Raw genomic sequence first — 26,852 nt, 5'->3', positions numbered from 1 at the left:
TAAAAAATTACATTAGAGTAAGGAACCTGACAAAAGAGACTGCAAGAGACCATGCAACATGGAGAGCTGCCATCAGGTGATGATAACTCAATGTGTTAAAAAATAAATACTATACCTTTTTATAAATATTCTTCACTCCATACACTGTTAACAATTCCCTCTGATGATTCTAACCTTGAAATAATGACGAAGGGCTTCCAGTAGACATGTTTTAAGACCATGTACTACTTCTTCACCAGGATGCTGGAAGCTGATACGAGAGTACCATCTGGTTAGCGTCTGATTGATGGATGACACAAATCCAACCGCTGATGCTACCCGTCTGGCTGGATCATTGTAAACATCAATGCCACACACCTTTTGGAATTCAAAACACAATAATCATTCTATTAAATTCACACTGTAAGTAATTTTTATATCACCATGACATTACAATATAAATAATCATACCTCTTCCATTTCCCATTAACATCTTTTACTGTATGTTCAAGTAACAAAATGTATTCTAACAAACCTCAATGATGCATACCAATTCTAATATATTCATTAACACAAGTTTTTTGACACTGCAGTTTTGGCCATAAAAAGTCACACCAGTGGCTTCAAAATACAGTAATTCTTAATCATTCCCTCTCTGTGGTATCACTCACATCACTGCATGCTGTCATACATTATGCATAACCAAAGGCTAGCTAATGAAAATTCTCATATTTCCCTTTGCTGCCTATTACCGTACTAATCAATATAAATCATTAGCTAGACAAGTACCTCCTACCCCCTCCCAATCCCTATTCACATGCAAAACACAGTAGTTTCAGGTATCAATAATAAAACCATGCAAAAAGGTTACATACTTCCTAAGCAAAATTAATGTGAATAAGGTCTGAAAGCTCTCCTGAATGGGAAGTTGAGAAAGCTAATGAAGCAAAGGAAGTGAAAGTCAAGTCATATTTTGATTTAATTTGTAACAGTAAAATTAGAGTCAACTATGGAAGTACTGTATACAGTACAGTATTTTCTTTATTCATAAGGCACACTAGGACATTGAAATGACTATTCTCCTAATTCTGTGGCATTAGCACCCAGTTGTGTGAGTTGCCTGACATATTTTGGTAGAAACTCAACATTTATAGGATGCTTTTATTACTTATTATAGGTATTTTTACATTATATTATGTGCTTTTAACACTATTTATGCATCACATTAGGGTACACACAAACTTGGTATAAAACAGTGGATGATGCAGATGATGCAATGTGAAACAATTGACATACAGGTACTGTATACTGAAAAAATTTTTCCTATATTTTTGGCAACATATATGTGAAATGATGTACTGTACAGGTATATCGATACATCATCGGTAATAAAATATTTAACTTTTAGCACCTTTATTAAAGTTGAATTAACAAAATAGTAATATCCTTAGAAATTAACATTAAGTAATTGGAGAGCATCATAAAGGCATATCCCACTATTATTATACTATACACCTCCCACTGCACTAAGCACAGAGGGGTTGGCAGAGAGGCAGGCTGGGGGGCTGTGTTGCCATGGTTATGCTTTTCTTACTGCTGTTTATATAAAAAAATTAAGTTTTAATGTTACAGTGTACAGTTACGGCTACATTTAAGGGTGATTCTAGCAAAATTTGTAAATAGGAGTTGGACACTGGCGGGAATTCAATTTCAGAGTTGGTAACACAGTTGATAGCGTGAGCTGTTGTGGTCACGTCTAGGATTATACCAAGTAAAGTATTTTTCAAAAACTAGGGTTAAAATGTACAAGAGGTACAGTATATGAAAAACTCAGGCTTTTTTACCAAAAAATCAGGGGTCAAACTGTATATGTGATCAGTTTATACATGAGTATATACAGTACTTATAATGGTAAAACCTTCAATCAGGCCCAATTCCTAACACCTGTGTAAAATACAGTACAGTGATCCCTCGGTTAACGAGCGCTTCATTTAACGAAATTTCGGTTACGAATTACCTTCCATAAGATTCTTAACTTCGGTTAACAAGCATTCCCTTGATTAACGAATTCCTTATGAGCGCCCCTCAACATGTTTTCGCTTGCACACTAGCTGTCATATTAGTCCACCAATACAGTAATCGGTTCTAGGGCTTAAATTCCTTACTATTTTAGTAAATACTGTATCAAGAAGTTTGTAGTATCCAATAATTTTAAAAGTCTCATATGAAAAATTATAGTAATTTTAACAATTATTTAACATAATTTAAGTACAGGTGCTCCACGGGGTTAGGGACCCAAATCCAGGTCGTAAGTCCGACATAGATAAAAAAAAAAAAAAAAAGCCGTTTTTTCTAAAAACCAGTTTTTGTGATATAGCTCGAATGCGACGATCAGCAATGCTACCTTGGTATGTTAATTCCTAGCCAATTCGCCAGGCCAACATACAGGCAATTAAAACATCTAATAATTACTTAATAAGTAACATTAGGAGGACATGTCGCTACCTGGCATTTAATTGCTATTTTGAAAGTCCCTCCCTCAACCAGCTGTACTGCGCACATCATTGTCATTCCTAAAAATCCCATTTAATTCATACTACGCTATATAACATTCAAATCCACCGCTTGTAGAACCTCAGAAAACGGGAAACATTGATAAAGGACAACTCACCTACTCAATGTTCCTAGACCATGTGTTGTATTGTACCCAGGTACAGTTATATCATATTAAGTGTATGTATTCATAGCATTAAGGAGAACTCAGGGTATGCATAAGATGAATGTTAAAGTCCAGTTGAGCCGGACTAGTGTACTGTAAGACTAAGTGTGGATCAGGGTTTGAAGGTCATACTATTTACGTCTGTGAGCGTGTAGCGAACATAACTTCCACAGATATCATATGAAAATACATGAGAACAATGATCTGGAAAAAAGATAAATGTATCAGAACTATGTGAGGTGTTGGAAGTGATCCAGAAACTATACTTGAAAGGAAATATCTTGTATGCGTCGTTATGAACTTAATACACCTCGTATCCTCATGTGACATATACCCACGACAGGTACAGTGATCAGAGAATCTTATGTCTGTATTCAAATAGTGCAAGGTGTGAGAGGAGGATCCCTCATTACAGTTTTAAGTGAAGTTGATACACCCCCGCCATGAACATTCAGCCTTTGTTTCAAGGTGTGTCATGTACCCGCCTTGGGTGCCACGTGATATTATAACCCCATGAATTTTCCCACGATCTAGCAAACCAAGACCTTACCTTAGTGTGTAATTTAGGATTAAAATATGTGTTTATAAGGCATGATTGACAATATACCGAAAAGTGTTCAGGTGAGAACCATAAGAAACAAAAGTGAAAATTAAGGATTGGAAACTGTAGGCCTACGTGATGAGGAGCGGCGGGGCAATGCCCTCAGTCTTCCTCGTTCTACCGTCACCTCAGGTCAGTGTCCTAGCGGGCTATATCACGCCCTATAATTAAGGTTTATACATAGAAGTCCTTACAGTTTAAAGCTTTGCCGGATATATAAGTGTAATAGGAATGTGTTAAGGGGTGGGATAACCGCCCGTCAGGCATTATTTCTGAGTTTTCCTCGTTCTACCGTCACCTCAGGTTCCATGCGGTCGGAGTGCCTTGCCGCCCGGCCGCCATTATCCCTTTGAGCGTCACAACAGGTGGTGACTACTCCCCGCTATGCCAATCCACTGTGAACCTGTGGATTTCCAGCGCACCACTCCAAATGAATAGTCACAAATAAGGAGACCGTGAGAAACTCTGCGGTCGTCACTTGGAGCAACCTATAATACCAGGCGTAGAAATAGTGCTGGTATGTCTCTAGGTGAAGCCCTCGTCTTTACCCACCGAGGGCGGTGTGCGAACGAGGTGCCTGTTGTGTATACCTAAAAGTCACAAGGAGTCCCATACTTGCAGGTATGGAGTGTAACAGGTGTGTTGAGATGGTGCTACTATGTATGATAACCGACGGTGCTATATTCCATACAGGTGGAGCAGTCTGATGTGTTAAGGGATAGTGTAAGAAGGAATGACCGAGGTAAGGTGGTCACAGATTGTTATGCAATAAGTAGGTGGATGACACGCCATCAATGTAAGAGTCTGGGGCCCATCTGGGTAACCACATTTTCGTTGTTCTTCTGAGGAAGGCCAATTCATGTATATGTATTTTACCAGTATGTTTTATAAGGAATAAATCAATTAAGACATGTTATGGTTTCACCCTTCTTTACCCTTATCGATCTGGTCAATGGAAAACCTAACCCAATGCCTAGTCCACTCTGCACGCTACCTAACGAGCTACATGCTGTCCAGAGGGGGTCTGGTGGCAGCGACCCTTAGAAATTAAGATGAGAGTTAAGTTATCCCCTTAGACTTAGTGACCCCAGAATCTGGCAGTATACAGCCTCCATGCGCTCTGCGAAGCTCATCTCTTGCCTGGCGATTCAGCTATAAAACACACAAAGGGATGCTCCACGAATTTGTGTTCTAATTGCTGAAATACTCACCTCCGCAAGGATAATATACAGTAAACCCCCACTTTACGCGTTTCCACGTTTGCGCAGTACCCTACCGAAACCGGAAAGCTCACTTTCCGCGGTGTGTGTACCCTTTTACGCGGAGAGCGGCGCAAGCAGGGTGCACACAAGGTCGCCCAGTCATCAAAACATTCCTGAGTTCTTCACCTTTCACCCACCACAGCCGGCCCAAGTCAGTGATAGTGATAGTGATAATGATAGTGAGGATATGGACTTATATGGACTTTGAGAGGTTTGACAAAGAGGCCCTGCAAGCCTCTGTGGTGGATAGTGATACAATTGATACAAGTGATACAGGTGAGGGCCAATAATCTGCCCTCTGCCTCGGAACCAACCCCCCATCCCCGTGTGCCCAGCCATCTTTTCTACTGATGTAAGTGTTAAAAACCTAATATTATCGATATTTCTCTTAATTATTAATTGTGTGTGCATATCATCATAAAATTAAGAAGTTATTTTTACTACAACGTAGGTATTGTGTCTGAAAAAGTGGAGTTTGGGGGTCGGCCCGGTCTCTATTTCAATTAATCCCATATGTGTAATGGGCCCTTGTCTCATCAACAAAACATATTATATAAATGGGTCAATACATCTGATATTATATTCAGATTCACCACCCTGTAACTTTCCACTGTCTATGAGTAAGACATGAGTTGGACACGTGAGCGGGCAACTCTCCCAGGAGGGAGTGACCCATAGTCAGCATTTCTGTAAGCCCGCACAGCGAGGCCCTCACTCTTCAGTCGCTCACATCAACTTATATCGTAAGGATGTGACCTAACGTTTATAATACATAAACGCCGTCCCTTTCTCATTCATTCCTATACAGTCGGACTTACGGTCGATCTACACTCAGGAATTATATATACAACCCTTTTATAATAAAACAAGGAACTACCGTTTGGGTTTCGTTACTTAAACCCAAATAATAAATATATGTGAACGGCCTGATTAATTGCACAAGCAGCCGATTCATATAGGTGGCAAGCGGTGTGTACGGATTCTTCAAACTGATAGTCATATGAACCGTCTGTGTTTTGAGAAAAACTGAAAACACACAGCAGTGACGCGTTACATAATCCGAGTGTTTAAAACTATATCCCGTATTGAGACGATATTTAGTGAGCGCTCCTTATCCCTGTCACATACAAACGTGCAGAATTCGTAATATACATATATTACAGCGTGTTGGTAAATATCCAGATTGTGCCAGTTGAAGTAGACCCCACTCAGCATTTTCTAGTTACAGTGTTGCAGTGTTGAAGAAAGGTTTCATAACCTGGACTAACAATTGGTATTTCACAAGCAGCTGAACAGGTTTGTTGTGTCGTCAGCGTTAATTACAAAGTTCCGGTGTCATCATGCAAGATCTCCATATATACGTAGACTGTGAAGACTTGGCACACGGCAGTCTCGCTAGCGACCTAGCAACGACCAGAGTGATAACCAATCATCAGCAGTTTCTGAACGACGGTGGAGAAACTCCCCTAGTTTGAAGTGGACTCATCTCTCGCCAAGGCAGAAGCGTCTCATCGTTGCCAAGGAAACCAAGAGCAGCGCTCTCATCACCAGGAAGAGGCCCAGCCCACCCTCCACCCAAGACTGGACTCAGAACTCGGCTTGAAGGATCACATTTTCTATACAGACGTAACACCCTGTATAAATAGGTATTTAAATTACATAATTCTACACACATGAACACGTTCGAGAGATATCTTCACACCGATAGGTTCGTCGGATAGGATTATTTCAAAGATAAAGTGTCGAATGTAAGATTAATGTATTGAAATCCTATAATTTACAGTGGTTTGTAAGTGTCCATCTTCTTATTGTTAGTTTAATAATTAACTACAATTCATATTCATTTATCTTGTAAATGAGAGGCAAGTGATCTGCTTTTACTGTTAAGTATTCATTGACCCACGAGGGATTAATAGATAATTTCTAAGTTTCCCATGTCTAATGTTGATGACATTGAACGCCTAGCACAACTGTTTGCTTATAACCAACTCGTCGATGATCAAGCCCAGACTGACATTGATTTTGAGTCGGGATCACGGTTAAATGATTTGGTAGGAAGTAGTGAGAAAGTTATTGAGGAATCATTTGACGACTTAAACCGTCGTACCCTACGATCTGGTAATCACTATAGTACCTCACCTAAGTATACAAAAACAGTTACCCGTTACAGGTGATAGTGTGTCTGTTGCTAAATCGGTAACAACCTTATTAACCCAGCCTTCTGTTAGGAGTAAGAATACTAACTTGCTTAATACTAACACTACAATGGCTTCCTCTAACCTTCACACCAGTACTACTACCACACCTAAGCCTGATAATGTTATTAATATCATGCAGCGTGGCGACTATGTTCGGAATTTCACGGGACAAGATGATTATAGCGTCGCACATTTTATTCGTGCATGTGAAGATAGCATGCGCACTAGTCACATAACGACTGACGAAGATAAAAAAGCATATGTACATTCCCATATAACGCAGGGTTCCTGTGCCCGCAGTCGTTTGAATGCATTTGGTTTGCAAAGCCCTGACTATGAAAAATTTAAGCGAACGTAAATTGGGATTTTTGGGGGTAGGTCACAGCTGGGCCAGCTGCAATGGATATTCAGATGGATGGATCACTGTACTCCAGATATACGCAATGAAACGCCTGTCGACGCTGTCGACATCGCAGGCGAGGTTCGCCAGGATATGCAAGTGACCTTCCGGTCCTCAGACTGGTACAACGCGCAGGGTAATATGTCAGCGGACAATGTGGAAACGTTGATAGAACTAATAAGTTTTCTCCTTTCCGTCCGTCGTCCCTTATATAGCCGGGCACAGGAAGTACAGTATGAACCACCCCTGGATATGGTGGAATACGCAAATAAGCTCTGTTCCCAGGCTACGGGCCCCTTACTGGCGCAGCCCTCAGTGACGTCACCGCAACCCTTGACATCTATAGCGCAACCCCAGATGCCTCAGATGGCGCAGATGCCTCACTCCCAGACTCCTTATGCGACACACCTAGCTCCAATTGCTCCTCCCTGCCTGACATATAAACAAAAAACATCTTTACGATGCGCACATTGTAATAAACGTGGCCAAGTAATGGAAGATTGTTTTCAGCTCCGCGCTAATAGTGCAAAGTTTAAGGCCACACCCGGTGCAAAGCCATTCTCAAGGTCATACAGTGAGGCAGCCAAACCGGCACCTCCTCTTAATCAGAAAGCGCGCAAGTGGTGCGCTCTTCACAAATCATAAGAACATAAGAACATAGGAATGGAGGAAACTGCAGCGGGCCTATTGGCCCATACTGGGCAGTCCCGTTTACACCCAACCCCTATTGCTCATATGAGCATCCAACCTAATTATGAAGCAATTCAGCGTATTCGAGTTAATGATGATATTTGGTAACTTGTTCCATTCATCCACTACTCTGTTTCCAAACCAGTGTTTACCTATTTCACGCCTAAATCTAAATTTGTCTAATTTAAAACCATTGTTACGAGTTCGCTCCTGGTTGGATAATTTCAGTACCTTTGTAATGTCCCCTTTGTTTAGCACTGCCTTCCACTTATACACCTCTATCAGGTCGCCCCTCGCTCTACGTCTCTCAAGGGAGTGCAAATTAAGATGCTTTAACCTGTCTCTGTACTCAAGGTTCCTAATGCCCGGGATTAGTCTTGTCATTCTCCTCTGAATTCTTTCCAAGGATTCTATATCCATTCTGTAATACGGTGACCAGAACTGAACTGCGTAATCCAGGTGTGGTCTCACAAGAGCAAGATACAGTTTTAGGATGACCTCGCTAGTCTTGTAACTAACACTCCTTTGTATGAACCCAAGTACTTTATTAGCCTTGTTACGAGCAAAAACACATTGTTTACTTGGCTTAAGGTTCCTACTTATCATTACTCCTAAATCTCTCTCGCAGTCGGATTTCTCTATGGCATCGTTGTTCATCTGGTATCTGGTTTCCCTGTTTACATCTCCTATACTGAGTACTTTACATTTGTCCACGTTGAATTTCATCTGCCATTTTTCAGACCATTCGAAAAATTTGTTTAGATCTTCCTGTAGTTTTGCCGAGTCCTCGTCAGATTTGATAACACGTCCTATTTTAGTGTCATCAGCAAATTTACTTATGTTGCTGTCTATGCCGATATCTATGTCGTTTATGTATATAATAAACAATAATGGTCCAAGTACTGAGCCTTGGGGAACTCCACTTGTGACGTTGCTCCAATGGGACTTAGTGCCGTTAATGCTCACTCGCTGTTTCCTGTCCTGTAACCACGCCCTAATCCATTTAAGGATGTCACCTTTGATGCCATGAGCTTCTACCTTTCTAATTAGTCTTTCATGGGGGACTCTGTCGAAGGCTTTACTAAAGTCGAGATATACCACATCATATATGTGCCCCTCGTCCACCGATTCGAAAACTGATGAAAAGAATGTTAATAGATTAGTTAGGCAAGAACGTCCGCCACGATTTATCCTTCTACCTATAGCCTTCCTTTGGCCATTTAGGGTCATTTTTGTCTGATCTGAGTTTTTTGTATGGTATGTTCTGCCTTTGTGCATTAAGTAACTCACTATTTAAATTGTCGTGGAACTCGGCAACCTCAGATCTCGTTATCAGGTCGATGTCATCTGTCAGGTTCACGGCCAAGCGCGACACCCCCTCTCTCAGCTGCCTCTTTAAACTGTCAAAGTTTGTCCTTCTGAAATCTGGTACTTTAGTGGAATTTTCCTTACGTCTGCCCTGAAAATCTAACTGGAATCGAATTTCTTTGTGATCGCTGTTTGCAAGTTCGTTCCCTACCTCGACATTGCTAATGAGGTTTTCTCTGTTCGACAGAACTAAATCCAGTATATTATTACCCCGTGTGGGTTCGGTTATATGTTGACTTAGGAAACAGTCCTGGATCGTCTCGAGAAAATCCTCTGATTCTGAGTTGCCCGTAAGGTCAGTCCAATCTATTTGGCCAAGGTTAAAGTCGCCTACTATACAGACTTTGTTGTGTATGGAAGCCCTGCGCATTTCATCCCAGATAAGTCGCTCATTGACGCTATCAAGATTGGGGGTCTATATATTACTCTTATAGTTCACATGAGTGCGATGTGCTAATGAAGGCTAGGGGAGTGGACGTTAGTGAAACGGAGGTGTCGTATAGGCGCAAGCAGAAACGTCCCCAGGACAAGTCGTCGGGGGAAGACCAGCGCACACCACAACAAGGAGAGGGATAGATAGGGTAATTCCCACCCCTCCTCACAGCACTTCTATAGCGGCCTCGTTAGTAGCGGCGCTTAGCAAAGTGGAAGTGTTGTCAGTGCCGGTGAGTGGATAATACCAGATTGGCTCTTGATATAGACACAGGTGCTTGCGCTAATGTATTGGCCTTGACATCATATCACGAGTTACAACGTAAATTCCCTCACTGCAACTTCACATGGAGGCCTAGTAACGCTGAGCTCGAAGGAGTTTCAGGTACTCAGCTGAGCATCAAAGGAATGGTGACGTTACCACTCAGATTCTCAAGACGTGGTTCTCCCTTCTACGCGGACTTCTATATAGCCCAGCAGTTTAATTTGTCAGCCGAAGGGTTACTTGGTCTACCAACTCTTCGAAAGAACATGATAGATGTTCTTCCACGTAATAATAGTGTTACGTTTAAAGGTGTTTCCTACACAGCAATGAGTCATTCTGAACCTATGCTCACAGCTAAGACGAAAGTGTTGTCTACCAATCCTATTAAGAGGAAGGCGGATCGTGCGTCAGAGATACCTCTTGACCTCAACCACACACTTTCCCAGCGTGATTACAGCAGCAAGAGTTGGACGATCGTACCAGCAGTGTTGAAGAGTACTCTCCATTACCAAAATGAGGAAATCACCAAAGCAACTGTCGAACTACCCAACGTGTACACGGGCACAGATGTTGTGTGTCTCCCGGAAACATGCAAGGAAAAAGGGCTGTCATGTGAATCTACCCTGAGCACTATACGCCCTGGTGGTTTGATCGACGTACTGATTCTAAATCGAACAGGCATTCAGCGAATCTTAAAGAAAGGATGTTATTTGTGTGATTTTCTAGTATATCACAACAATGTCAAAGTGCAGCCTACTAAATTCCCAATTCGAGGTATTGTTGCGAAATGCCAACAGACTCGACTGGCCAGGATAGATCAAATAGCGCCACATGTTAAGGTCATCGATCATCCACAGGGCAAGACACGCCTTTTAGAGCTGCTTGCCGACTATAGAAATATAGTAGCCTTGCCAGGGGAAACGCTAGGTCAGACAGATTTAACATCCCATCATATAGCGTTAAAGGAGGGAACCAACCCTATTTACGTACCAGCTTACAGACTACCTCATAGCCAGCGCGCTGTAGTGCAAGATATGGTACAGGGTATGTTAGATGAGAATGTTATTAGACACTCAAAATCCCCCTTTAATAGCCCATTATTCCTCGTCCCGAAAAAGGATGGTGGATGGCGCCATGTCATAGATTTCAGGCGCGTCAATGATCAAACGATTCCTGATAGGTACCCTATGCCTATCTTGAGCGACATATTGCAATCCTTAGGCAAGGATAATGCAGTATTTAGCAACTTAGATTTGCTTAATGGGTACTGGCAAATACCACTCGATGAGAAACCACGAGAAATCATGTCATTTAGCACGCCTCTAGGCCACTTTGAGTTTCTACGAATGCCATTTGGTCTTAGAAATGCCCCACTAACATTTCAAAGAATGATCAACGCCCTGTTTGCCGAACTAATTGGTAACACAGTCTGCGCTTATTTGGATGATCTAATAGTAGTCAGTAAGGACGTCGATTCCCATCTCATTAAACTGCATGAAGTGTTGGACAAACTTTCCACAGCAGGCCTCAAAATAAAACTCTCGAAGTGAGAGTTTTTAAAATCCAGAATCCATTTCCTTGGTCATGTAGTTGACGGTGAGGGCATACATACAGTTAATGATAAAGTCAAAGCTGTATCTCAGTTCCCGCGTCCTACCTCAAATGATCATGTGCGTAGCTTTCTCGGCTTATCTGGATATTATCGTTCCTTTATCAAGAACTATGCAACATTAGCATCGCCCCTAACGAGGTTGCTCAAAAAAGATGCAATGTTTATATGGGACGCTGAACACGAAGATAGTTTTATGGCATTGAAAATAGCGCTTAACAATGCCCCGGTTCCAGCATTCCCAGACTTCACTCAACCTTTCACTCTCTGTACTGACGCTTCAGGAATTGGAGTCGGAGCAGTGCTCATGCAAGAGGATACGCGTAGGAAGTTTAGAGTGATAGCATTTGCAAGTCGCAAACTAATTGATGCTGAAACACGTTATTCGGTGACGCATTTAGAAACGTTAGCCGTTGTGTGGGCACTTAAGAAGTTCAAAGACATTATCTTTGGCTACAAGATAACTGTTTTTACTGATCATGCGGCAGTCACTGAACTGTTCCATGGCAGAAACTTATCAGGCAGATTAGCACGCTGGTATCTGACAATTCAAGAGTTTGACCCCGAATTTAGGTATTTACCAGGGAGGGCGAATGTTGTCGCCGACGCTCTGTCAAGAAATATAGCACCAGTCATGCCTGTATCAACATTCACTCTTTCGCAACTGGAAGATGAGCAACGACGCGACCCATATTGGTCAGCTGTTATTTTTGCTCTCGAATCGGGTGAGGATGTTAAACTCCCCAAGTTATTTCTTCCCTAAAGTCAGTTTGAATTATGACATAACATACTCAATAAGACGAGAAAATCTCCTGAGGGTAATGTGTCTCAAATAGTCGTACCTGACACGTTGTGCAAAGCAGTAATGACATTGTTCCATGATGTCCCACAAGCAGGTCACCAAGGTCGTGATAAATGCTTAGCGGATTTACGAAAGAAGTATTTCTGGAACACTATGAAGAGACATAGAATTACACATAGCTAATTGTTTGGCGTGTGCTCAACATAAAGGTTCAACAGGATCACCTGCCCCGATTCTACAATATCCTACATGTGAGAGGTTTGAGTCATAGACCACGTTCTTTGTAGACTTTATTCTAACAGCGTCAGCTGGTGACTGGCAACCGGGCGCTGCCAAAGACAAGGCCCCATCTCGACATGGGAAAACATATCGTACGATGGTACAATCTTACACTACACCAGACCGTCCGTTTGACACAGTCGCTATTGACTTGTTACAACTCCCAATGAGTCATCAGGGATGTTAGTGTGTGTGGATCACTTTTCAAGGTTCGTGGTCTTGGTCCCACTAAAAAGCAAAACGGCCGAAGCAGTAGCCTATCCATTAGTGATGAATCTTATATGTCCATATACTACGCCTAAAGTTCTGCTCTCTGACAATGGAACAGAGTTCAAGAATCAGCTAGTAGCGCATATATGTGCACAATATGGTATTAAACAAACTTTTGTGACAGCTTATCATCCACAGGCTAATGGCCTTGTTGAAAGAACCAATCGTAAAATCCTAGAAATACTGAATCCAATTGTCAGTGGTTTTCAATATGCATGAGAGGATTGGTTACCGCAGGTTGCAGCGTCTATAAAAGGGTCAGTTAATAGCTCTACGGGCAAAACACCCTACTACATTGTCTATGGTACGGATAAACGTCTACCTTACGACATCCTTACAGATGCGCCATACCCGGTTTATAATACGGATGATTTCGCGGCAAAACAAATTCATGTCTTTACAGATATTCATGCCCAAGTACAATCACATCTAGCGGCGTCACGCGCCGAAATGATCATCAAACAACATAAACAAGCTAAACCTGTCGCATTAAACGTTGGGGACGCTGTTATGTTAAGAGAACCTGAAAGGAACTTCAAACTTTCGGCAAAATTTTCTGGTCCATTCCGCATAATCTCGAAAGAATCAGGCTACAAATTCAAAATTTGGAAGCCTAATGCACAGATCGCAGATGTCGTGCACGCGGATCGTCTGAAGAAGACCCAGATAAATGTATTACCTCCAGTTGATGATGATGTGATTGATACATCACTTACAGATTGTCCAGAAGCAAGAGTGTGTCTGAAATGACTATTGTGGCAAACTCGTTTACCGAGTAGAGCGTTAAATCGTTTTGTAATTTCCACAACACAGAATGGCTTTGGATCTTCAATTAATGTTACTTCTACTCTGTTGTGGCACCATGTGTTGACAGGACATGTCCACATCAGTCCTCAAACCAAAGTGCACTTGTGGCACCTCTCGGGCCAGCGTTCTCATAGTTGAGGACGTCGTGAATATCAGAATGAACTACAGCCACTACTCCAACTTCGCGTCCAGATGGAAAACGTTGGCTGACCAACTTCTGGCCAGCATTGGACATCCTTCATGAATTCTCCAGCACAACTTCAGAAATTCGACAATAGTTTCTGACTATAGACCTTCTACACTTTCATTCTCCTTACGGATACATGGAGACTATATTAATTGGATAAAGCAGAGGAGAACAGGGCTGGGTGGGTCATCAATGTCGCTTTCTTCAGACAGGTTTATGTACTGTGTGGAAACTTGCTGGTTGAAGGTATTGGATCATCTTGAGGGAGTGAAGAGGCAGCACTGGTGGGGCGTGAGAGACAGCACTGGGGACTTCTTAAAATAGATGTCAATTTAGACTGCACAGTTTGTTTTTTTTCTTTTCATTATAAATTTCTCTAGCAAGCAAGTGCATCCTGAATCATTCTGTCAACTTTGGCATAACGCTCAAAATTTGATTCATGCCATCAAACATTTGCATTCCTTTATTAATTGTAGCAAATGCCTCTGCCATTAGTTTCACTGAAAACTTTTTGGGGTGCAGGTTCTTCTACGTTTTGTCTTCTTCTTCCTCTGCAATTTTCTGCATCTAGTTCAATAAGATCCTTGTTACGAGCTCTTCTGCTACACTTTCAACCAACTGTTCAACATCTTCATTATCAATGTTTAACTCCAGCTGTTTACCTAACTCCACTATCTTGTTACTAATATCCGAAACAACTTCATTTTCATTAACTCCTTTGAAACCATATGTCCCTCAGGCATGCGCCCACAATAATCCAGTCTCATCCACATTGAATATTTGCTCAGGCAAATAATTCCCTTCCACAATCACTTCATCTAACTCCTCCTTAAAAGCTTCGGCAGCACCAACATCGGCACTAGCTGCCTCCACTCACCTTAACATTGTGTAGACTGTAGCAATTTTTAAATCCATCAAACCACCCATGACTTCCTGGCTTTGGAACAGGCTTCTTGCTTTAGCCTGTATGGTTAGATGGCTTAAGGGTACACGCTTCTGTATCTGGTCTTCTATCCATATCACCAATAATTTTTCCATGTCGTGAATAGGACCTTGTCTTTTCTTTGATATTATAGTTCCCGTTATAGGTGTTGTTCCTTTCACTACATCACGAATACATTCCTTGTCTTTCAGAATAGTGGATATAGTCGAGTGTGAGAAACCTAGGTAGCGTGAGATTGTTGCCACTGTTTTTCCATTCTCATGCTGTGTTATTATCTTCAGTTTCATCTCAAAAGTATTGCCTGTCTCTTTCTTTGGAGCACCACCAGCACTCTCACTTTACGCTTTCCAGTCATTATAAAGTCAATTAAATACGATAATAACGAAAGTTCACAGCGATCAGTATAGGATACGATAGCCAACCACAAACTAAGCCCACTGAGTAGTGTACCCACGAGGCACCGAGACCCTCTCGCCCGGACGGAAACGTTTCGGTATAGAACGCGTGTCATTTGAAAATATTTTTGGTCACGACTGTCGCGGTCAGATATCCCAACGGATGTAAGGTCAGAGCAGGTCGTAAGTACCAATGGACGTAAGTCCATGTGGTCGTAAGTCGGGGACTACCTGTACAGGGAAACTAGTTTTTAGCACGCCAAACAGTCTGTCAACACACCATACAGACATCAGTGTCTGTGTCTTTCCAGTGGAGGTAACATCTGGCTTCAGACTCTCTTCAATATAAACGCTTTTTTTTCTGTGTTTCCAGTCAAATTATTGGTCATTTTGAAATTTATTTTACATATTGACAATATATAATGCAGTGCAGTGTTGATTTAAAGAAAATAATCTTAAATTACACCAAGTGAACTAAAATTTTATGGGTGAATGCACCATGGGTGACTTCTCTTCCACCCCAATGCCTCTTCTCTCCCATCTCCTCCACCACCATTCTAATTCCCATCATCATTATCATCATCATCCAGGAGCCTTCTACATACACACCTCAAAGTAAGTGTACTTTACTACCTTTTTTGTTGACATTAGGCAATTTTCGGTGAGCTGGAACCACTACCCAAAAACCCATTGAAACAATGGTTATTAACGAGCAACCTTCTAGAACGAATTGTGCTCGTTAACCGAGGGACCACTGTATAACCAAAACACACAAGTTAGAATTAACCCTTGTACAATGTCAAGCAAGGGACAGTTGTGCAGTGTTGGGTGGGGTCAGTGACTCATGAAAGCTAAAGGGTGTAATACAGAAAGGGTTAATATGACTTGATATATTACATAAAAACATGCATTTTGCCATAATTCACCAAAGCATTTTATATTTGGTAAAACCTTCCAAACAAAATTAATTCAGAATGCTTTGTTCTTATTAAAAGCTTTTAAAGCTTAATATATGGTCCATCTTCCATTCTCTTCCATGAATTACAGTAGACCCTTGCCATTCATGGGTTTGCGATTCGCAATTTCGACGATTCGCAATAAGCAAAAGGTGGCTAGGGTGGCTAGCTTGCCAGCCTTTTCCTGCAGCACAACGAGTCATCCCACGCAGCATCTCGTGTTGTTCTCTCAAAACTTTAGTGTTTCTGTTTGAAATGGCCCCTAAAAGACTGCCTAGTGTCAGGTCAGTGCTAGTGGAGTAAAATGTAAAAGGCAGAAGTTAGTGATGACCCTGACAAAGAAAGTTGAATTATTAGATAAGTTTAAAGTGGGGATGAGTGCTGCTGTGGCTGGTCGGTTGCATGGTATAGGTATACAGCAGTGCACTCAGGTACAAGTTGCTATTCACGCCATTCTTGAACCTAACCTCCACGAATACCAAGGGTTTACTTTAGTTTAACTTTTCATAAAAACTACACATGAATGATAGACATTCATTAAATATTTAGGATGAAGACCCAAAGATAATTTGAAAAGTCTGGGGATCTCGAGATCCATGAGTGATGAAAAGAATACAGTTGGGTTTAAAAAAATAAAAGTTGGTTGAGTAGTTTTTCTAACTTATGATGAAATATTGTGCCCTTAAACTTTGATCTTTAATTCGATTGGAAAAAATTTCAAGACAGGAAGAAATTTACATTCTATTGCTCTCAATCTCTGCCATTAGGTTAACACAAGATAGTATAAATATAATGCATTCTTTACATCTAACTTTTGAGAAAAAATTTTTCCACAATAATATATTTCCTACCATTAGTCCAGTCATGGGAATCTTCAACATCCACAGTTCCCCACCAAGTTTACAATTAATCTGCAATGCAATCTTCTGTGTTACCGAACGCAGTATACTGTCCTGGCTAATAGTGCGACTGTTGATACACTGGGTCGGAAGAGCCAAGTCTACACATGCAAGTCGCTTCACTGCTGAGTATCGGTCCTCTCGCCGAGATGGGAAGATAATGACTGCCAACTGCAACTGGAAAAGATAATGCAAAAGTAAGATGTGCTAGAATAATGAACAGAGCTGATAAATTACAATACATTAACATCACTTATTCACTAATTTTAAGTCACTGTATATACACAGTACACTATACAAAATCAAGTTGTAGCTTGTTTTGAAGTGGCATGGAAGAGGATAATATAAACAAAATGACATGGTAAAACTTATTAAGATATCAGTCAAGGCAAATTAATTTAATACTTAAACTCTAATCACAGAATTTCATTATCGTGTTTCTCTCAATGATGATCAATCAAAATTTACAACACTCACTCAGCCACAAAATTAATAAACTGTTAACTAACTTCATTACCTCATCATGATAAAAAATTTTCAAGCTGTTGACATAACTCTCTGTCTTGTCATCAGGCAGGCAGACCATTTGAGGGTCTCCAACATGAATACCCATGATGCGAGTCACCTGCTTTAACATGCCAACAAATTTACTTGCATTCTGCTGGATTTTCTGGGTGAAGAGGATCAGCCAACAGTGTGGTTTCAGGTCTACCTAAAAATAAAACATAAGAACACTTTTCTTGATGAAAACTGATCACCGTGAGACTTTGGATCGTCAACAAAACATTTTATTTATTCACTGTATATGTATGTCACTCAAGATAAATACAAAATAAAATGGTGATCCTGAAATTCCATTTTCTACCTTAACTTCAAGTCAAGTGGCTCTTATTATTGTGCTAGCAAACTGTGGAAGATTTTCCATCATAAAGTAACTTCCATCATGATAACTGAAAACATCATCTGGGAGTTAACCATTCCTCATTTCAGAGTGATGATCCATTAGGGCTAGTTTCATAAAGAGCACATAAAGCCTACAAAAGTGAACAGTTTCAGGGTTCAAACCTAGTGTTCTGTTTACTCACTAGCTTTCAAAGCAACTACTAAACCATGGTTAAAACTGTTAAGCAGCAATTGACATTGATCTAACAGGACACAATACCTTGCTGTTAGAAATACCTTGCTGTTAGAACACCAAGTCACCTGAGCATGGGTGGTTGAGGAATGATTTTCTACTCTAGAAAATAAGGATCTCCCAAACATTCATTCAATAACCTATAAATTACAAATATACAGAACTGTATTGGAAATGGAAATATGTAATGATATCTTTTATCAGACCAGTGTCATATATCTTTTTAATTTTTGCAACCCTTTTCCCATAATTTGCAGGGTGGCCAAACACTCACTTTCACTCTCCTCCATCCATTCACGAGACTGCAGTGTTTTATATAAGCTATGAGTACAGCATACATACTCGTATGTATAGGTACATGCATAATGCAGCTTCATCACCATTACACAGTGTATTGTGATTTATGATTAATTATCAAATTCTGGTGAAATTCTGACTTTTTCACATAAAAAGGGTGGTCAGTAATAAACACCCCTGCACTTCTCCATTGCTTAAACCACTAACACCACTGTGTAAGCTCTGCTGACCTCACACATCACAATGATTTACACTTAGCCATGCCTTTGTTTGTTTCACTATCAGCAAAGAATTTCACAATCTCGTCACAGGGACTTTCGATATTATAAACCATTGTGTTCCAACGCCATGTTGTTCAAGAAGTGTGCAAGATGAAACACTTTTGTCTAGTCTTTGTAATACAGTATTCCAGCTTTTTGTGTGATATTAAGAGGAACATGCATCCTCTTTGTACTTAATAGAACTGCAATCCTCATTATCATTTGATATTTTCTTGGGAGGTGTTTTTAGGGTAAAAATTTCTGATATTCAACTCCCAATATTTCGGTTCTGGGTTAAATGTGCCAAAAGTGTCACAGATGAAAATTGTCTTGTTTTTGTCTGAACCTATTAGAACAAAAAATCTTATTATGTCTTCTAATATACATTGACCCAGAATCTACCACAATGAGATGCAGATGCTCACTAACTTAATGCCCAGTGGACTGCTTAAGTAGTGGCAGGCTGGCAGCTTGTATAAACACATACAGTACCCAGGCCAATACCAATACAGTACCAGAGCCCAACTGTCCAACATACACTGGACACAGTAACAGTAATGCTTTACACTATTATATACAGTCAACCCTCACTTTACGCGGTTAATGTAACCCACAGGGTACCACGGAAAGTGAGAAACGCGTAAAGTGAATAACATAACATAAGGGATTAAATGAAAAAGAGACCAGCTGACCCCCAAACTCCACTTTTTCCAACACAATACCTATGTTCTAGTAAAAATAACATCTTAATTTTATGATGGTACATGCACACAATTAATACTTAAGAGAAATAGAGAAATACAGTCGCCAAGTTAATGTCCATTCAAATAATGGACTCAACTCCCTCCCCCTCTTCTCACACTACACTCCTGGCTCTTCCCTCTCTGAGAAATTTTGGGGGGAAAACCAGGTATAGTAATAAATAATACCTCAAACTAAAGTTAGGATAATATAATTGACATTGCTGGATTCCTTGTAAGACCAGGAATATTTTGAATACAAATGTCATATATTTTGCACAAAAGATAACATATTTACTCAGAGTAAACATTATATCTAAAATTTGTATGTCTAATGCAAAATCTATGATGTTTATATTCAAAATGATCATCAAATTGTAAGAATTCCAGCAATGTAAATTATATTCTGGCCGGATAATTTGTATGAATTTTATGAGCTAAATAAAAAAAATTATACTTCACCCGTGTAAAGGGGTACACCCACCGCGGAATGTGAGCATCCTGGGTTCTGGCAGGGCACCGCGTAAACGTGGAAACGCGGAATGTGGGACCGCGTAAAGTGAGGGTTGACTGTATGTATGTATGTATATATATATATATATATATATATATATATATATATATATATATATATATATATATATATATATATATATATATATATATATATATATATATATATATATATATATATATATATATATATATATATATATATATATATATATATATATATTATATATATATATATATATATATATATATATATATATATATATATATATATATATATATATATATATATATACTCACATATATATATATATATATATATATAGTAGTTCTGCTATAACGCGATAATTGTGTTCTTGTAAAATATCGTGTTATAGAAAATCGCGTAATAGAAATAACAGGGCTTATGGAGAAAATAGGGTTAGGTGCAGATTACTCGAAATCGAAAAAATTTAGTAGTTAGCCTAACACAAAGGATAGCACAGTCTAAATAAATGTTACATTCATATCTAATAATGAAATCATACAGTAAATGTAACACTTTACTTGATGGGGGAGAAGGGTGATTTTGAGGTTGATAAAATCGAGCTTCTCTTCAAGTGTTATATCCTTTCTTTTATGATCATCACCGGGAATTCTATCACCAGAACTCTTCTTGTTGATATTCTTCTTTACTATATTCACAGTTAATACAGGTAGTTCTGCTATAACGCGATAATTGTGTTCTTGTAAAATATCGTGTTATAGAAAATCGCGTAATAGAAATAACAGGGCTTATGGAGAAAATAGGGTTAGGTGCAGTTTACTCGAAATCGAAAAAATTTAGTAGTTAGCCTAACACAAAGGATAGCACAGTCTAAATAAATGTTACATTCATATCTAATAATGAAATCATACAGTAAATTTAACACTTTACCTTGAAAAAATATGAATGTAACTTGATGGGGGAGAAGGGTGATTTTGAGGTCGATAACATCAAGCTTCTCTTCAAGTGTTATATCCTTTCTTTTACGATAATCACCGGGAATTCTATCATCAGAATGCTTTTTGGAGATATTCTTCTTTACCATATTCACAGTTAATACCACAAAATTGGAGAAATAGTAAGCAAAAATCGCGTTATAGCAAACAAGCGATCGCGTTATACAAATATTGTTCCGAATTCATAAATCGCGTTAGAGCAAATTCGCGTTATCAAAACACGCGTTATAGCAGAACTCACTGTACCACAAAATTGGAGAAATAGTAAGCAAAAATCGCGTTATAGCAAACAAGCGATCGCGTTATACAAATATTGTTCCGAATTCATAAATCGCGTTAGAGCAAATTCGCGTTATCAAAACACGCGTTATAGTAGAACTCACTGTATATATATACACAGTTGTACCCCACTTAACGCGGTCAATTGAACCCAGAGGGTCCCGCGTTAAGTGAAATCGCGTTAAGTGAACAACAGAACATATGGGATTAATTCCAATAGAAACCGGCCCGACCCCCAAACTCCACTTTTTGAAGGCACATACCTATGTTGTAGTAAAAATAACATCTTAATTTTATGATGGTACATGCACACAATTAATACTTAAGAGAAATAGAGAAATACAGTCACCAAGTTAATGTCCATTCAAATAATGGACTCAACTCCCTCCCCCTCTCACACTACACAGCCGGCTAACAGATGGTCGGTCGGTCCCTCCCTCCCCCACCCCCCACCAACCGTCCCAAGGAGATGTGTGGGATAACCTCAAACTAAAGTTAGGAAAATATAATTGACATTGCTGGATTCCTTGTAAGACCAGGAATATTTTGAATATAAATGTCATATATTTTGGACAAAAGATAACAGTTACCTAGAGAAAATTTTTTATCTAAAAATTGTAAGTTTAAAGCAAAATATATGATGTTTATATTCAAAATGATCACCAAATTATAAGAATTCCAGCAATGTAAATTATATTCTGACCGGGTAATTTGTATGAATTTTATGAGCTAAAACAAATATCTTCAGTTAATAAAAAAAAAATAATCTTCACGACACTATCTGTCAATCAAAGTACCCCACCTTGCCTCCCCCCTCTTCCAACCGCGCGGTCAGTCCCAACCCTCCCCCCCACCCCCCACCAATCCTCCCTTCCAGAGTTTTTAACATTTAGTATTAAATAATACCTCAGATTAAAGTTAGGATAATATAATTGACATTGCTGGATTCCTTGTAAGACCAGGAATATTTTGAATATAAATGTCATATATTTTGCACAAAAGATACCATAGTTACCTAGAGAAAAATTTTTATCTAAAAATTGTAAGTTTAAAGCAAAATATATGATGTTTATATTCAAAATGATCACCAAATTATAAGAATTCCAGCGATGTAAATTATATTCTGACCGGGTAATTTGTATGAATTTTATGAGCTAAAACAAATATCTTCAGTTAATAAAAAAAAATAATAATTCTTCACAGGGTAACAGATGGTCAGTTGGTCCCTCCGTCCCCCCCACCCCCCACCAACCGGCCCAAGGAGATGTGTGGGATAACCACTAAATTTTAATAAATAATACCTCAAACTAAAGTTAGGATAATATAATTGACATTGCTGGATTCCTTGTAAGACCAGGAATATTTTGAATATAAATGTCATATATTTTGCACAAAAGATACCATAGTTACCTAGAGAAAAATTTTTATCTAAAAATTGTAAGTTTAAAGCAAAATATATGATGTTCATATTCAAAATGATCACCAAATTATAAGAATTCCAGCAATGTAAATTATATTCTGGCCTGGTAATTTGTATGAATTTTATGAGCTAAAACAGGCAGTCAGGCAGGGTGGCGGGTGGGGCAAATCTAAAAATAGCGTCTCGGACACTCACCGCATATATGTGGAAAAAATCCGCGTTAAGTGAAAGTTCAGCTTTGGCAAGGCACCGCGTATATGCGAAAACGCGTTAAGTGAAACCGCGTTAGGCGGGGTAAAACTGTATATATATATATTGATAAAATCACACGGGAAAATGGAAACAACGGAGCACCTTAGCTTTCGTCTTTATTCAAGACATCTTCAGAGGCAACTGGATTACATGGATAGAGAGAGAGGCTTAAATATAAGAGTGACCTTAAAACATGAGGTCAATGATGTCATCCACTAATCCCCACACCAACACACGAGGAGCTAAGAGAAGGAGGTGATACTAGTCAGGTCAGGTCAGGTCACCCCTTCTCTTAAGCCCTCTACGTGTGTGTTGGTGGGATTAGTGGATGACATCATTATGACCTGACCTCATGTTTTTAAGGCAACCTGTATATTTGCCTCTCTGTCCATGTAATCCAGTTTCGAAGATGTCTTAATAAAGACGAAAGCTAAGGTGCCCGTTGTTTCCATTTTCCCGCAGATTTTATCAAGATTTATCTATCCATGTTTTCATTAGATATATATATATATATATATATATATATATATATATATATGTAAGTCACCCCACTTAACGCGGTCAATTGAACCCAGAGGGTCCAGCTATGAAACCGTTAAGTGAATAACAGAACATATGGGATTAATTCCAATAGAACCCAGCCCGACCCCAAACTCCACTTTTTGACGACAAATAACTAGTTGTAGTAAAAATAACATCTTAATTTTATGATGGTACATGCACACAATTAATACTTAAGAGAAATAGAGAAATACAGTCACAAGTTAATGTCCATTCAAATAATGGACTCAACTCCTCCCCCTCTTCTCACACTACACCCACTGGCCTTCCTCTGAGAAAATTTTTGGGGAAAACCAGGTATAGTAATAAATAATTCCTCAAACTAAAGTTAGATAATATAATTGACATTGCTGGATTCTTGTAAGACCAGGAATATTTTGAATATAAATGTCATATATTTTTCACAAAAAAGATAACATAATTACCTAGAGAACAATTTTTATCTAAAATTGTATGTTTAATGCAAAATATATGTTGTTTATATTCAAAATGATCACCAAATTATAAGAATTCCAGCAATGTAAAATTATATTCTGGCCGGATAATTTGTATGAATTTTATGAGCTAAAACAAATATCTACAGTTAATAAAAAAAAAATATTCTTCAACACTATCTGTCAATCAGTAATCTCACCTTGCCTCTTCCAAACCCATCAGGTCAGTCCTAACCTCCCTCCACCCCCACCAACTCCTCCATTCAAGAGTTTTTAACATTTAGTATTAAATAATACTTCAGATTAAAGTTAGGATAATATAATAATTGACATTGCTGATTCTCAGAAGATTATAGAATATTTTGAATATAAATGTCATATATTTTGGAATAAAAGATAACATATCATTTAGAGAACAATTCTTTATCTAAAATTGTATGTTTAAATGCAAAATATATGTTATTATATTCAAAATGATCACCAAATTATAAGAATTCCAGCAATGTAAATTATATTCTGGCTGGGTAATTTGTATGAATTTTATGAGCCAAAACAGGGCAGTCAGGCAGGGTGGCGGTGGGTGGTGCGACCCAAAAATAGTTTTGAGCCGACACCTTACTGCTGTGAAAAATCCGCGGCGAAAGTTCAGCTTTTTGGCAAGGCACTCAGAGGCGAAAAAACGCTATGAAAGCGTTGCTGGGTAATACTTATATATATATATATACACAGTGACCCCTCGTTTAACTTACACCTCGGTTAACGTAATTTCAATTAACGAACTGCCTTCCATAAGGATCTTCAATTCGGTTAACGAAAAAAATTTCGCTTCACGAAGTTCTTACGAACCGACCTCAACATGTTTTCGCTTGCACTAATCGGGCAACAAGCTTTAGTATCAGTCCGCCAATACATTAATCGGTTCTAGGGCTTAAATTCCTTACTATTTTAGTAAATATCAAGAAGTTTATACTATTCAATAATTTTAAAAGTTTAATATTCAATTTTTTAGTCATTTTAACAATTATTGAACAAAATTGAAGGTAAAGTGACTAGTTTAATGCGTGGCATCCAGCCTCTTAACACAGCAAACAGGCGTCAGTCTCTCTCTGTTTTCACTGGAGGTAACATCTTGCTTGAGACTCTCTTCAACTAAATGCTTTTTTTCTGTGTTTCCAAGCAAATTATTGGTCATTTTGAAAATTATTTTACATATTGACAATATATAGTGCAGTGCAGTGTTATTCTAAAGAAAATATTCTTTATTTACAGCTAGTTTAACTTTGAAAAATACGTGTTGCCATTGTTTGAATCCAGCATGGGGCCTAAAAGATCAAGAAAAGCAATTTCAATCCAAATAAAGCAGGAAATAATAAAAAAAAACACGAACAAGGCATTAAATCAAATGCGCTATGCAAAGAATATGGCATGTCGGCATCAACTGTGTCGACAATTCTTGCACAAAAAGACAAATTTAAGGAAGTGAACGTGAGAGACAAATCTACAAGAGTGTTTAGAAGTAGATCCCTAATCGTAGAAACTGAGAGGTTACTTATCATTTGGATTAGGGAAAAACAGATGAAAGGTGATTCAGTTTCTGGTGATTTCATTTGTGAAAGAGCCAGGGAGATTTATGAACATTTAAAGGCAGATCAACCTGGTTCTTCAGGAACAGAATTTGAAGATTTTCGGGCTAGCAAAGGCTGGTTCGAAAAATTTAAGAAAAGAAGTGACATTTTAAGTGTTGTTAGGCATGGTGAAGCTGCTAGTGCTGATAAAGAAGGGGCAGCAAAGTTTTTAGTTGAATTTAAAAAACTGATGGAAGAAGAAAATTATCTTCCACAGCAAGTGTTCAATGTGGACGAAACTGGGCTGTTCTGGAAAAAGATGCCCAAAAGAACATTCATCACCAAAGATGAAGCCTCTTTACCTGGGCATAAACCCATGAAAGACCGTCTCACTCTATTGCTTGGTGCCAATGCTTCAGGGGATTTCCGACTGAAGCCTATGCTTGTCTACCACTCTGAAAACCCCAGGGTGGTCAAGCAACAGAAAGTGGTAAGAACAAAGCTTGGAGTTTATTGGAAGTCCAACCGTAAGGCATGGGTGACAAGACAGTTCTTTAATGAATGGGCTGTTGATGTGTTTTGCCCCTCTGTCAAGAGCTACCTAACCACCAATAAACTTCCTTTAAAGGCTCTTCTCCTCATGGATAATGCTCCTGGTCATGACCCTGACCTTGCCAGCAATTTGGAGTATCAATTTGACTTTGTGAAAGTGTTGTTTTTGCCTCCAAACACTACATAACTCATACAGCCAATGGACCAGAATGTAATCAGCAACTTCAAGAAGTTGTACATGAAGAAAATGTTTAGGAGGTGTCATCAGGCAACTTCCACTGATCCTGAACTAACACTGAAACAGTTCTGGAAGACACAATTCAACGTCCTGGAGGCTGTAAAATTGATTGTGTCATCATGGCAAGAAGTCTCCAATAGAACCCTCATTTCTTCATGGAAAGCACTGTGGCCATCAGTAGTCCATGATTTTGAGGGATTTGAGGAAGAAACAGAGTTGGACCAGGAGATTGTGTCCATTGGTCAGTCATTGGGCCTTGAAGTGGAGGAGAAGGATGTGGAAGAGCTTGTGATGTCTCATGAGGAGGAACTTACTCCTGATGACTTGAAGCAACTGGATGAGATGTTACGGGTAGAGGCTGACAGTGGTGAGGAGGAAATTGAAAGTGATGACCATATGTCAGCTAAACAGTTGAAAGATGTGATTTATACTGGGAGAAGTTCAGGGAACTGGCTTCAAAGCACCCAGAAGTGGAAAAAACTGAACTAACTTTGTGTCATGTTGAGGACTCAGTGGTCTCCTTCTTTAAACATAAGTTAATGGTGAGGAGGACAGGTGCCCCAC

At 39.2% G+C, this 26,852-nt stretch overlaps 1 protein-coding gene across 1 annotated transcript in view; it reads right to left on the bottom strand.

Moving 5' to 3' along the window:
• The window catches only part of LOC121878379 (piwi-like protein Ago3), a 129,947-nt gene that overhangs the window by 9,706 nt on the left and 93,389 nt on the right, over positions 1 to 26,852 (bottom strand). The window contains exons 12-14 of the mRNA XM_042384585.1: positions 17,579 to 17,773; positions 17,014 to 17,238; positions 175 to 357 (exon numbers count right to left, since the gene is read on the bottom strand). Of these exons, the coding sequence (XP_042240519.1) occupies positions 175 to 357; positions 17,014 to 17,238; positions 17,579 to 17,773 (603 nt within the window). The remainder of the gene's footprint in view (positions 1 to 174; positions 358 to 17,013; positions 17,239 to 17,578; positions 17,774 to 26,852) is intronic.

The sequence above is a fragment of the Homarus americanus genome, unplaced genomic scaffold (genome assembly GCF_018991925.1).
Source record: "Homarus americanus isolate GMGI-L3 unplaced genomic scaffold, GMGI_Hamer_2.0 scaffold41027, whole genome shotgun sequence".
Lineage (NCBI taxonomy): Eukaryota > Metazoa > Arthropoda > Malacostraca > Decapoda > Nephropidae > Homarus > Homarus americanus.
Note: the sequence above shows the minus strand (reverse complement) of the source record. Positions and strands in the feature narration are given on the sequence as shown.